This window comes from Salminus brasiliensis, chromosome 2 (assembly GCF_030463535.1).
Source record: "Salminus brasiliensis chromosome 2, fSalBra1.hap2, whole genome shotgun sequence".
Classification (NCBI taxonomy): Eukaryota; Metazoa; Chordata; class Actinopteri; order Characiformes; family Bryconidae; genus Salminus; species Salminus brasiliensis.
Genome location: NC_132879.1, coordinates 18532298 through 18546168, shown reverse-complemented (window position 1 = coordinate 18546168; position 13871 = coordinate 18532298). Strand labels below are relative to the sequence as shown.

The 13871-nt window shown below is 39.6% G+C and overlaps 1 protein-coding gene across 3 annotated transcripts; it reads right to left on the bottom strand.

Annotated features, from left to right (window-relative positions):
• Window positions 1-818: 818 nt before the first annotated feature.
• nap1l4a (nucleosome assembly protein 1-like 4a) lies at window positions 819-11969 on the bottom strand. 3 transcript variants are annotated; one of them, XM_072669321.1, is made up of 15 exons: window positions 11885-11940; window positions 10596-10648; window positions 9753-9813; window positions 9297-9456; window positions 7838-7921; window positions 7414-7545; window positions 6773-6844; window positions 6535-6674; window positions 6254-6399; window positions 4583-4599; window positions 3759-3878; window positions 3474-3509; window positions 3315-3365; window positions 2699-2731; window positions 819-2388 (listed from the first exon to the last, which is right to left on the bottom strand). In XM_072669321.1, the coding sequence occupies exons 2-14, from the start codon at window positions 10630-10632 to the stop codon at window positions 2726-2728; spliced, it is 1062 nt and encodes a 353-aa protein (XP_072525422.1). In that variant the 5' UTR covers window positions 10633-10648; window positions 11885-11940; the 3' UTR covers window positions 819-2388; window positions 2699-2725. The 3 variants fall into 3 exon arrangements, with proteins under 3 accessions (XP_072525422.1, XP_072525414.1, XP_072525405.1); XM_072669313.1 differs by lacking the exons at window positions 2699-2731; window positions 11885-11940 and adding an exon at window positions 11942-11969; XM_072669304.1 differs by lacking the exon at window positions 2699-2731.
• Between the last annotated feature and the right edge of the window lie 1902 nt (window positions 11970-13871).

Below are 13871 nucleotides of genomic sequence, written 5' to 3'. Positions count from 1 at the left end.
GTTTCATCACTACATCAAGCTGTTTGAACTGCTCCAACACTGACGGTCAAGAAAAGCCATTTAGAATAGCCAGTTAGGCGTCAAACATCATTTGTGGACATTTATATTTGTTAATGACTTCACAGTCTCCATTTGTAAAATCTCTTGAGCTTGTGAAAAGCTCACTTGTTTGGATGACTGCATCTTCCGCAAGTATTTTCCAACTCAATAGGCCCTTGTTCAGGGTCTTCTACACTAACTCCAGTGTATCTTACTGTTTTGGGTGTGTTTTTGTCTCTATTGGAAGACTGATATTCGTGTAACAGTTGAACCTCGATGATACACAGAGACAGGTACAGCACAGAGAGAATTCACCTAGCTAGAACACTAGGGGCGTTTCTGAAGAGCTGAGCTAAAGCAGCACCAGCCCTGCTGACAGAGCCCAGCACCAAGGAGGTGGTGGTTGGGAGGCTTGACAAAAACAGCAACAGTCTCAACTCTGACGGCATCTAGGCTTCCAGTTTAAGCACTTGAGGCAGAGATTTAAGAATGCCGGAGAGCATTCCATGCGCAGCAGCGCCGAGAGCTGAGAGCAGCCCTCATGGCCGCTGTATCAGAGCCATCAGTGCTGAGATTCCTCACATTCTCCACTGCTGGAAGAATCCTGTTCAGTGGAAACCACTTCTCAAGTAAAACATCTCACTTAATGAAGGTCATGGGACTATTCTGACGTCCTGCAGAGGGTGTGGAAATGCCTACAATTTTTTGTTCTACATAGGAGACATATTGGGATGTTTACTGGACAGGGTATCTAGGGGTACAGTACAAATCCAGTGCTGTTTATCACATTACACAATGTTTAATAAATTTTTCTTGACTATTTTATACAAACCAAAAACAATATTGCATTAAAACCCAAAAACAATCCCAATAAGGCCATAACTAGCCTATGATTAATACTGGGACAGTAAACGCAAGATCTACCTTTAGTAAATCTGCTTTAAAAAAAGGGGGGGATATTGTGCATGAATTAAATGGTGAGAAAACAAGAGAAAACAGCTGACCAAGGTGCATGATGCCTTGTTGCCGAACATAGTTCATTCTGAGTGATCAACATTTTTGTATTTTCACCATTACAAGGACGAACAGTTCTGTTTTAGTGAGGTCTATCATGGTATGATGTGCAAAAGAAGGCCATGAGGCTAACATTCACCAAGCTACACTTCACCCCAAAGTTCCTGATCACTCATAATGAAGGTCAAAATTATATGTCACAAATCCCACCATTCAGAGTCACCTAAGCAAAACCTAAATGCATTGGCAACCTTTAGTTTACACAAATAAACTTAATAAAGCAAATACAAAGCAAATATTGTTTAAGTAAATATAAAGAAGAACCAGTGCTCAAAATAAGTCAAAACTACAGAAGAAGAAAAAACCCAAACAAAAACAAGCAAACAAAGAAACGCATTTTGGCTGTTCATACATGGACACCTGCAGGGAAGGAGCTGTCATGATTTGCTGAAAGAGTGAGGCTTGTTCTGGCCTGCATGGCTGAGATCAATGAAAATTAATGTAGCTTATTAAAAAAATACTTTTCTTTTCCTCTTTATATAAATTGCAGAGGGCCATAAGCGGGAAGCAAGACTGAATCTCATTTCACCTGGACCTGTGTTTTAATACAGGCACTCATGCGGTTGATTAAAATTGCTTGCTGCTCTGCTAAGCTGAAAATGAACTGACCTCAGCCCTGCTGGCAAATTATAGCTGCGTTCGTACAGTACTCAATTTCATTCAGCTACATGAGACTAGACACGAAGACATAGTCATCTCTAATTCAATACCACCTTAACTGTGCTGTAACAGACTTTTTTTGTTGGTTTTCTTTTTTAAATCACAAGTTAACTCAACAGCAGATTCATGGTTGACAGTAACTATTATGTTGGCATAAAAAACCCTGAGTGACCTACAGTGTGATGAACAACAGGGGTGAATTCAGGATTCTGTAACATCACAAAACATGGCTACAGTTTAGCAAGAAAGAGCTGAGAAAATACATACAAGCTGAAAAAGACATAACATCCTCTTTGTACAGAACTTCCAGTCAAACACAGGAGCTTACAAAAAGGCTTTTACACCAAAAAAAAAAAGGGGTGAACTGCAGAAGCTTTTTTTCTGAACAAATGTCCTCAGTTTGAACACAGAGGTCATCTCTGTATAACGTAAACATATAAATGATCATGCATTTCCTACACGGCATTTGGATTCATATTGCGTTGATTGAAGAGTATATGGCAGGTCCTGCAGGAGCGAGATCACTCACTCTGAGCAAGATTCTCTGACTGTAGAGGTGAGCTGTGACTGTGTCCGTTTTTACTGCTGCTTACACTCAGCTGGATGAGGCTCTTTCTACAAAAGGAAGAGAAGGAGGACTTACATTATTAAACAACGAACCAATCCGATTGAATCAAAAAGAAGAAGAAAGAAAAAGTTGAAAGAGGAGAGGAATCCTGAAAAGGTAGGAAACTGCATAAATAAACACACTGAAGAACAGCAAAATTAGACATTGAATAATCAATTGTTTCAGCTGCTATAAAAGACAGCATGGGAGTGAACTGCAGGGAAGTGAGGGTTAAACATTAAGGAGCAGAAGAAAGACAAAATCAACACTCAAAGTGCACAAAGTCGGCAAAAGACGAGATGGAATTGTACCCCTTACCTAGGAATGCATGGAAGTGGAAATGAATCATGCCTGCAATGAGGACAAAGGGGATGGGGACAACAATCAGTTCACACACACACACCACACATGCTGTTATTTTAACTGTAAGATACTGTTTAGGGTCAACCATTCCAGATCAAAACATCCGTCAAGAGTGTAATCGAAAATATGAAAGAATTCAGTCAAATTAAACTACCATGAGCCGTCTTAAGTACATTTAGGGCTGGTCCACACAGATATTTTTAAAAACACAGCTCTCCTCAAGGATTTTAAAGATGCTGTCCAAGGTGGAGATTTTTGAGAAGAGTGTTTGTTACTTTGACCTCAGTTTAACTTGAATAAATAATAAGTGTTTTGCGTTCTGCTCAGGTTGTAAGGAAAATATAAAGTATGAGCGTGCGTGAGATAGAGTGACTTCTTGGTGCTGTAACCTCTTGTTGCTCTCATTCTCCTACTTTGTGTCAGCCTGTGAAACAGCTAACGCTCACTGTGACAAAGTACATGCAGCTTGCTTGTTGCTTCTCAACATTCAAAACTCATTTATAAAAGTGCAGAAGATGCATTAAACCAAATGCCAAAGAAAGACATAAAGGACTCAAAACTGAGCACTAACTGTGAGGTCAAGATCTCCTTCATCTTCCTCTTCACCCTCCTCGTCAAGGTCCTGAAACATACGCACACAAACTTCCTTTCAGAACACAGATGCACGCGCACATCTCTATTATAACGAACACTAACATTTAGCAATGACTTATACGTTTGCATAACTAACCTCCTCTTCTCCTTCTTCAAGGTCCTCCTCTTCAAACTGCACCCACACAAACACAGACAGCAAGCGTTTAATTTCCAGCAAAGCACCACAAACAATTCTCAACCATTACATAAATGCAATTCATCCATTTAAAAGGCTGTCCGACAAAACAGCTTAAATCTACCGCATTGCTTTTTTGTATATAGGAGTGAACCAGTGTGCTGGACTTCACAAATCTAAAAACCTCAAATATGGAAAGTGTTGCTTGGTGGTAAAGAAAAATGAATATCTTAAAGGAGGACATACACTCTCATCATCTTCCAAAGCCTCTCCTGTGAAGTACAACACTGCTCTGGGGATGATCCTCTCTCTGAAGAAATGACCAATCTCAAAATCTGTGGCTAGAGTAAAGTCCAGATCCTCATCCTGAAACATACACAAACAACCTGTATTATTAGATTTTTTGGAGTAATGCCATAGAAGAACCACTTTTGGTTCCATAGAGGTCCATGTTAGTAACTGATGTGCGAAAGTGAAAAACCTTTTAAAAGGCACTCGCATATCTTTATTACAAACATGAACCTCTCCATGAAACCAAAAGTGGTTCTATAAAGTACCGTCTGAAGCATTTATTTACGTTATTTGTAATCATTCCACACTATATTTGATAAACCAACACAAAACAAATGAAAAGAAAGTACAGAATATGTTTTTTTTTTAAAAAAATAAAAAAATGATTAATATTTAAATACATGAGCTTTGTCCTATGCTTTGTTTTGTGTGTGTTACATGGAGGAGGTGCTATTTTTGGCTAACCGGTAACCAGAAAAGAGTGGCATGCTCAACTCCACATAAGCCTCATAAGTAACACAACACACTACAGTAGGTGCTGATATGAAAACTCTTCTGACGCACAAAATGCGGTTGATGGCAGAATTGCTGAAACGTGGGACAGGAATGTATGCAAATGGTGTGACCTCTCTGACTCAGACGAGAGACTAAAAGACGCAGTTAAAGTCGCTTTGAGGTAACGGCTTCAGGATGCGTAGATGGCCCACTGAGCAGATCACCAAATTGTTTACAAACAGTAGAGGAAAAACACTCATTCAGGATGATGTGGGCCCACTCACCATCCCATCTGGAGACACTGCAAGAGACAAGAAGCAGGGAAAGAAAACACTACATTAACAACAAGTTCAAAAAAGGCTTAAGAAATAAAAGAAAAACATGGCAGCAAAAAAGCATACTAAATGGCTAGAGTTGATGGGTTAAACAAAACCGATCAACTCTAGCCAAGTCCTCTAGTTACCACTCTATTACATCATTCAGTCTTTCAGATACTGCTATGGTGACGGCCTGCTTAGTCATACTCGTTTACAGGTAAGTGCCACACCTTTGTGAGGAATTCTAAGGAAATCATTTATCCTCCAACAGTCAAACACACACACACGGTGACAGGTCTTACAAATGCTAAGGTAACTTTTTTTCCCACAGGCAGGGCTGCATTCTTTAACTAGTGGAGTATGACAGCTCAAAAGGTGAATGAGAATGCTTAGAATGCTATGAGACAATAGGAAAACTATGTCTAATGGCAGAGACATAAGATACATGAATGGAAATGACACAGCCAGGCTAAGGTGTTAGAGGAAGTGCTAAGAGGTTCGAACACTGTTTGAACAACGACTTGCAAAAAGGAAAAAGAAGAAAAAAAGCCTGACCAAGACTAAGGACACAGAGGGAAAAACATGAACTGCTGTAAGGAACGAGTAATGAATGATAAATTAACCTAGCTAAGAAGAATCTCATGACTACACACCTGACTACACAATCAGCATGTGAAAGCTCAGCACATGTGCCATTAATCATTTTCTCATAAATAAAAGTCCTCAACCTAAGTGTACATAGCAAACATTTGACAAAAAAAATTTTAGATCTTATACATGAACAACACTTTCCGCTGACCTCGATACTGCCCATTAATGTGAGAGAGTAGGTATGCCATTTATTTATTTATTTTTCAAGATTAACATAGCAGGAAAAGCCCAAAACTGGAAAAGCACCCCTCCAGGACCGGAATTGCCCACCCCTGACTTAAAGGATCTGCTGCTAACATCTTGGTGCCAGATACCACAGGACGCCATCTGAGATCTTGTTTGAGTCCATGCCTTAAAGGCTCAGATCTGTTGTGGCGGCACAAGAGGGACTTACTAAATATTAGGCTGATCTTAAGCTAATTGGTGTATTTAAATATGCATATTTTGACTGATGCAATACTCCCTTAGTAAGCGCAAGTCACATGCAGCAATGTTACGTTTCCAGAATCAGAAATGTAAAGGCACAAACCAGTCAAAAACCAAGATCAAGTTGGCAGGAGCAACCAACACAAAACTCCCCACATCCCATGTTTGGCAACCGACCACTTAGAACTAATGCGTTCTAATTTAAGAGTCTGACATTTGGCTTATGGTAATAACGCAACAAAGAGACAGTTCAATCAAAGACCTTATTAAGTTTTAAACAAAAAAAGGCAAGACTCAAGAATCCTATTTGTTTTAAACCACGCAACACCACAGGCTCTCATGCTTAACTGTAAGACAGCCAGAGGTTTCTCTCATTTCCTTTTTAAACAGTTTCATACGACATGCTAGCCACGCTGGTCAAGGTAAAGGACAGAGGACATTTGGTGCTTAAATTAGTCTGTGGCACCACCTGCTGGACATTAGTAATATTAACAACCCTGCTGTACAAGGATAGTCTAAAGAACCTGTCACCATTCCTTCATCAAATGTAACTCATCTCACCTTTGACTGGGTTGAAGAAATTAAAGAAGGAATCCTGGGGCACTTCCTTAGTGATGGTTCTCACTGTTCCTCTACCTTTGTGCTTCTGCTTTTTCTTAATGGCCTTTACTGTTACATCTTTGCCTTTGTGCCAGTCAATCTTGCAGCTAGATTAGACATAAAAAAAGCATGTACTTTTTATTACCATTTATAAAAGGACAACTTCGCTTTACAGCATAATCTGAGTGCATTTCTGAGAGCACCAAGAGTTATGTAATGTGAAAGTCGAAAGTGGTGCTCACCCCTCACATTCCACAATCTCTGGCCCCTCGAAAGAAAAGGGGTCTGCTGAATCAGGCTCTGATTTCATCTTGTACATTTTGGTAAGTACAGTGTTGCTAAAGTAGCTGTTGGGCTCAAAGTGGAACTCCAATGTGAAGCTCTAAATAGATTAAGTCCAAAACAGAAAAATAGGATTAAACGGTGCTCAAACCAGTCCCTTAAAAGTCCAATGTTAAAAAACAAAAACACAGTACAGACCATTGGTTGTCCGGGCTCAGAAAATTTAACAGTTATGTCTTGCAAGTGCTTCAGGATGGGCTCATCATGCTCCTGAATGAGAAAAAAGAAAGTGGGATCAGATATGATCACGTTCACTTAAACATAGTTTATACAAATGCTTTAGTGGGTGATCATAAGATCATCTGTACTATACAGAATTAAAGCCACAGGAGAACGCAGATATAAATGAAAAAAGGTTGATCAGGGTTTCTTCTAATTAATATTGAGCTTTTTTAAATTATTATATAGATTTTTTTGCAAATAAGAAAAATATGTAACTACATCATAAAAAAAAAGAATTTCATGCAAGTTCCAATTTAAAAGCATCAACCGGCCAACACACTATATCTCATATAGCCAATAATAAATGATAATGCCAAATTAAAAATTAAATAATCCCTAGATAATCTAGGGTATAGAATGTGGTGCGACCGTTAAATTTTTATTTATACACCTGGTCAGAAATGATGCAGGTCATGCTTAACTGCCTTAAACTGTCCACAAGCACATTTACATTCACGTTTACTATTTTTAAAAATCTTTTATTGAATATAATCCTGAATAACCCCAAATGTTTCTCTGATTTTAGTCATTTTCAGACCAAATGATCAACATCCCACCTGTAGCATTTCCCCTAGCATGTCAACATGTTTGAAGATGGTGAGCCAGAACTCTGGGATGCCCTTTGGGTCCTCGGCAGGAGGGGAGTCTTCCTTCTTCTCTTCCAAAGCAGCTTTCTTCTTCAGATCCTCCTGTCAGAACAGATTATACATATACACGTCTCAGTGAAGTAAAAGAATGGGCATTTAGCGTTCCCCTAGGTCGAAATGTGGCCGACTGATTTCATGTGACTCAGAGGAAGCACATGGTAGCCTTCATCCTTCTAGCTAGTGGGTGGAACTTGAAAATGACAAAAACTGGGGGAAAAAACTAATACAATTTAAATAACTAAAATGTTCATGAAAAGTGGACATTCCCTAGATTTGGATTAATTAATGGGCCTGTCCCAAATCCCACTGTGTATACAGAAGTAGATATACTCACAGCCAGCTCTTCTTCCTCCCCTTCACTTTGCCACTCACACTCTTCATCTGTAGGCTCCACTGCTCCAGATACCACGGCTTGCCTCTAAACAGCAAGACACACAGTAATTATTTAATACACTCATATAAAGTGCCATTCTGAAACACCACCTCTGCTTAACATCAAATGAGATCTTCTCTGATCTACAGTTCTTCTCACTGTACATCTCTGTGGTGTGAAGGCTTTTTATAACAGTACTTCTCACCTCCTTCCTCTGGGAGCCTCCTGAACTAATTTGCTGTGTTTTCTCTGGTGTAACATTCCTACAGCAAACTCAACAGCCAATTATTAAGCTTTCTGTAAGTTACATCAGGAGTGTTAGAGCAGGGAAAACATGAAACTGTTCAGTTCAGGGTCAGTTCTAGGCTGGAGCAGGGCACCTTGGTCTGCAAATCACTCTGTGCTCATCTTACCATTGAGCACACTCACAATGCAAGTTCACATAAAGTTCACAAAAGGAAAGTGATCCAATCTTAGACGCACAAACAGACATTTACATAGTGTGTATTACAGGAGCCGTTATTTAGCTTTTTGATCATACACTCCTAGCAAGAGGTGTTCTATATAGTGCAGAAAATGGGTTATTAGATGTTTAGATTAACCCTTATAGTGCTATATATAAAAAAATAACAAATTTTAAAGGTTCTATAAACAACCACTTACAAAAGGTTTCCAACACAAAGAATGCTATAATCAGGCAAATACCTATTTAAGCATCTAATGTGTTCTTGAGTTCTTATAGTTTTATAGAATTTTTAAAAACTCATAACACTCCAAATTGTGAAACACTATTATATGCATAAAAGAAATGTGCTATACAATATCTTCCCAATATCATTGACCCTTCCCCTCATAAAAAGCAAACCGACTGCCTCTTTTAGTTGAAGAACAGAACTTTATCTTTAAACAGAGGCCATGTCGAGCATTGTGAGTAATATTAAGTTGTGAGAGTGATGGGTGTTTGAGGACCTGGAGTACAGACCTACTTACAGAACAGGAGCCTATGGTTCAAGGGGTTAAAAATTGCTAAAAAAAAAATGTTTTTTAATCAATGTGGCTGACTATCACAACAAAATAATAGTAAAAAATAAAAAATGTACATTAAATTCAATTAAAGTCAATTTTCCCAGCCTAAGAAACAGCCAGCCCTGTGCAAAAGCAGTTGGCCGCTCGTTTGGGTGGGGGATCAATTTAGCAGTGCCGCAGTCAGCCTCCAGCCACCAAGCCAGGCTGGAGCTTCATGTCCACATGAGACAAAGGTCACTGCTGGTAGCTTTTGTCATCTGTCTACAGTACCAGCATAGAAAATACAATGGCATGGTTATTGAGCCGAAGCCAATACAGGGTTCTTCTGATGCATGTGGTGTAAAAACAGACAAGAATAATGTTCCAGGTCACTGCAATATGAACAAACAAGAACCTTGTCAAAGATGGGCTGGTAGAGACCAGCATACTTCCTCTCCAGCTCATGGACTTCCTCGTAGAATTTGGCTTCTATGTGAGCACTCTGGACCTGCAATCTCTTCAGAGCGTACACTCTCCTTTTCACTGCCTTGGGTAGGGCACTGACATTGGGTATCCTGTAGAGCATTTAGATTGTTAGATATAGTAAAACAGCAATAGGAGTCAAAATTAATCAGAAATATGAAACACTAGTCTGGTTTCCCATAGTCATGAACTAGACTTAATCCCTGTCCTGTAAATGAACCTGAAAACATTGCTGTCCATGTTAAAATACAACAGAAGGATTATTAATAAGCAATGCAATGGAAGTTGGTGAATTATGAATGTCTTACCCACAATTACCTATTCATAAACCATGTTAAATGGCAGCAGTTCCCTGGTGCAAGACAGATATTCTTCCCTCCATGCTTACCTTTCTGCTTGAGAGATGATCTCTGGCCTGTCAACCTGTGAGCCTTTGTTTCCTCCCTTTCCTGTGTGCATACAAAATTATGTTACATATGCAGTTTTTTTGTCAGCTTATGTAGAATTTTATGAATCTGATTCATTTCTGTTACTTTTACTTATTTTGTTTAATTCTTTAAAACTTGAACTTGACATGAAGAACATGAAAAAAAAAGACAAATTTACTTTTTTGCTTTTAGACAACTTGAATCTAGCCCTTGTTCTTTATTTAGGGTTTTGTTATTTTGGAAATACAAGGTTTTGTCCCAACAGTGCAGTGATGATGCATAACAGGGGTTATAAAGTTGTGCTTTGTGTCAAAATATTCTGGTAGGATTTGGTGGGTAATCAAACAAGTCAATGAATCACATGTAGCTAGGGGTGGGGTGGGTTTAATGCAAGTGTATCTGACCACATAGAAGGTGAGACATAAGCAACATAGTGTTTCAATTAAAGCCAATAATTGTGGCCAATTCCCACAACTCACACTATCCAAAGTCTGACTAAAATATGTGGACAGAGTTTGTTGTGTAAAATATGTAGACATGCGCGTTTTATATTGTAATGTCATTCAACTGAGTCTTTAAAGGCATTAAAAGTGCACAGAAAATGGTAGCTGAGAAACTGTAGCAGCCAATTGTTTTAGTTTTAATGTTATACTGCTGTTATCATCCCCTTTTATAACACATACCTACCTGTCATACATTTTATAATACATGCCTATTTGTAATATGCATCCTGTATCCTAAATACATAACAACAGACTATTAAATCTAAACTATGACAAAGACTTTTAAATCCAGTAGCGTACCTCTGGCTTCATTCTTTTCATTTTTTCGTGCCTCCATCGCAGATACCCTTTAGCTAAAAGAAAAACAAAACAAAAAAACATTATGCAAATGTTTATTCATGGATTTTTTTTTTTTTTTTTTAACAACACATTACAACAGCAGTGATGACAGCTCAGAGTCAGTGAATACTGACAACACACCCAACTCTACCAGGCATGCACTAGCAGCACTCAACACAAAACCCAGGCAGAGAAAAACGGCACCACCTTTCCAAAGAGAACAAAGCCAGCTAAGTGCATTCGGGTCATGAAGCTCACACAGCACAGCTGGGGGTTTGAATGAGACCGGGTGTGTCCTGTTTCACTGACTACAGCTCACCAAAGTTCACAATTAATTGATCCCACTATGTGAACTCCTAAAAACTGCTGTCCATAGCATGACCTAACATAGGTCCACCACTTTCTGGTAGTCCAGGCTAAAAGCTCTATGGGTATTTATACACTTTTGCTATTGACAGTAGCCAACATATGGGCAACGCTGACCAGGCTATCAGATGACAGATTGGACCAGATGATTTCAGTACGCCATTGGTTAGACCTTTGACCTTTGACCAACTTTTAATAAAATGTTAAGTGCTACATTTTCTCTGCTCTTTAAGATGAACACTGAAGTCTGAATATTTTGATGAATGAGGCACGTGGCTTTAACAGCTGGCCTGGCCTACAGACCCAGGACCTGTCAGTCAATCAGGACTAGTTAGCTAGCTAGTAGGCCGTAGACATTAGTCTGACCTCTCTACAGAATTATTATTGTTATACTGCCTCGATAACAGAAAATGAGAAAAGGAGGTGAACAAGTGTTCATCTCACTTCTTTTACCTCATTAATCTTTTCTCAATAACACCACAGCAGCACGTGGTGCGGATTAGTGCAGAAGCAGCCCGTCTGCTGCACTGGGTTGTGTGTTATTACTGAGAAAGGGCCGCGTGGCATGTTTAGCTAGCTGGATAAAGCAATGGAAATGTGCCTGGCTGAACACGAAGAGGTGCATTACAGTGTATCTGTATTTTCTGTCCTCTCCTTCTGTTAGTTTAAACGCCCCAGTCCTGTGCGCATGGAGTGGACCTCCTGCACGTTTGACAGCACTGGACACCCAAAACGTGCTCCTCCTTCGACAAAGGCCCGTAAAAAAAAACAAAAACAAGGCAAAGTGCTCCAACCGACCGTCAAATCACCCAGGTCGTTTGTTACGGGGCATAGGGACGAACTAGGAGGCCTAACCTGCGGGAATAACGCTGTCTTTGACTTACCGCACGCTCCGGGCTGTCCTCACGCTCTTCTTAGCAAACTGAGAAGTGCAGACTCACCTCCCAGCATTCACGCCTCTCATTGGACGTCTTGTCAAAACGCAGGCGAATCGCCGAGGAGTCTCTGTGCTGCTGGGCTTCATTGGTAGTGAGAGGTGTGTGGAGTGGAGAGAGGGCACACCTTTCACTGCTTTCTCTGTTATTGTGCTTTTCCTTGGAAAGGAGGGAGGGACTGAAAGCTCTGATCATAGGTGGATCAAGTGGATTTTCAGGGTCTTCACAAATGTGGAGCTTATTTGGATAGTCACATTGCACAGTGGCATGCAAACGTTTGGGCAGCCCTGGTCAAAATTTCTGCTTTTCTGAATAGCTGAGTAGGTAACAGATGGGGGATATTATTTTTTATCAGTTTGTTTTATTCCAAGATTATCTTTTACAGTGACAAATAAACAGATGGGGTTTGATTTGCGTTTCTACCAATCCTACAAAAAACTTCCAGACCTCACCCTGACCTCTACCATGTCAGTTAATTGCTATTTCTTAATTAATAAGAAATTGCTGTCTACGCTCTCTACTCCCAGCCTTTTCCTGCGTTATGGGGGCATAAACTATTTTAAATTTCAGAGGGAAAAGAAGGGGAGGTGTATTTTAAAGATCTAAAGGAGGGTCACAAATGTTACCCGCAAAAGGTTCTTCGGTAAAGGCAATGGTTCTGTATAGATCCACAACAACGTAGTGCAGTAGCAGTGCCGGGATATCGATAACAGGGTTGTGGGTTCAATTCCCGGGCTTGGCAAGCTGCCGCTGTTGGGCCCTTGAGCAAGGCCCTTTACCCTCTCTGCTCCTCGGACGCTGGAGTTGGCTGCCCACTGCTCTGGGTGTGTGTGTACTCACTGCCCCTAGTTCACTAGTGTGTGTGTGAGTGTGTGTTCACTACCACAGATGGGTTAAATGCAGAGGACACATTTCGCTGTACAGTGACAAATACGTGCACCTTAACCTTAGAGAACCATCCGAACACTTACATGTTTCTTTGCCTGATCGAATGGTTCTTCTCTTAATGGGTTCCAAGGGTTCCACCTCCACCATATTATAATACATTTTTTTTTACTTTTTGCTAAAATAGCCTATGACAATACACTGACGTTATGTTGTCAGGATCATTGGATACAGAGGATCATTTTGGATCATTTTGGATGCTTAAATGGTTCCTTGCCTGGTTGAAAAGTTTTTCACATTGGTGGAAAACCTTTAGTCTTCCTAAACAACACGTTTCCTTACAATTTAAAGTCTTAACACAGTCCTGAAGGGTTTTTTTCTTAGCCTGGAACAATTTTTAGTTAACAGCCTGGTTTATCCGTGAAGACTGAATTTAGAGCCTATACTGTACAATGGTGTCGTTTTGAGTGTCGTTTTCCAGCCTAATCATCTGTTTTCCAAATAAACCATATCCCACACTACTTAAGCTATCTTACAGGCTAGCTCTGCCATATAAGAAAAGGGATTTACAGGACTAAAAGGGGTTATGTACAATAGTGGAATCCTTTTGGTGCTACAATTTATAGAACCATTTTAAAGGTTCTTTTGAAAACATAGTTTGAGCACCTATGGTCAAATTTTCAGTTTTTGTGAATAAAGAAGACTTGATTTCAGAGTTAGGAATGACACATTTCTTTATTATAGATTCAGGAAGAATATTTATATGCTGATCTTTACAGTTTCAAGACAATAAACAGGGTTTTGGTTTGCCTTTTATGCTATGTCTTAATTATATTTATATTATTATATTTATATTATATTTATAATTATATTTTATGCTATTTCTTAATTAGAAAAAGGCTTTCTGCTTAGAGGAGGCCATGGCTGCTGATTGTTGGGACAAGGTTTGAGAAGTTCGAGAGGTTAGAGTATTTACAAGCTATTGAAGTTCTGAAAATCTCTTGATGTACCCAACCATGTGTGTCTTTCTTCAGTCTAATATTGAACAAAC

What these genes read in the sequence shown, in the direction of transcription:
- nap1l4a (XM_072669313.1), bottom strand. Translation starts at nt 10,632, where the DNA reads ATGGAGGCACGAAAAAATGAAAAGAATGAAGCCAGAG. An exon ending in GGGAGGAAGAAGAGCTGGCT is followed by an intron (nt 7,546 to 7,837) that starts GTGAGTATATCT and finishes CTGTTCTGACAG; the next exon opens with GAGGATCTGAAGAAGAAAGC. An exon ending in TGCTAGGGGAAATGCTACAG is followed by an intron (nt 6,845 to 7,413) that starts GTGGGATGTTGA and finishes TTTCTCATTCAG; the next exon opens with GAGCATGATGAGCCCATCCT.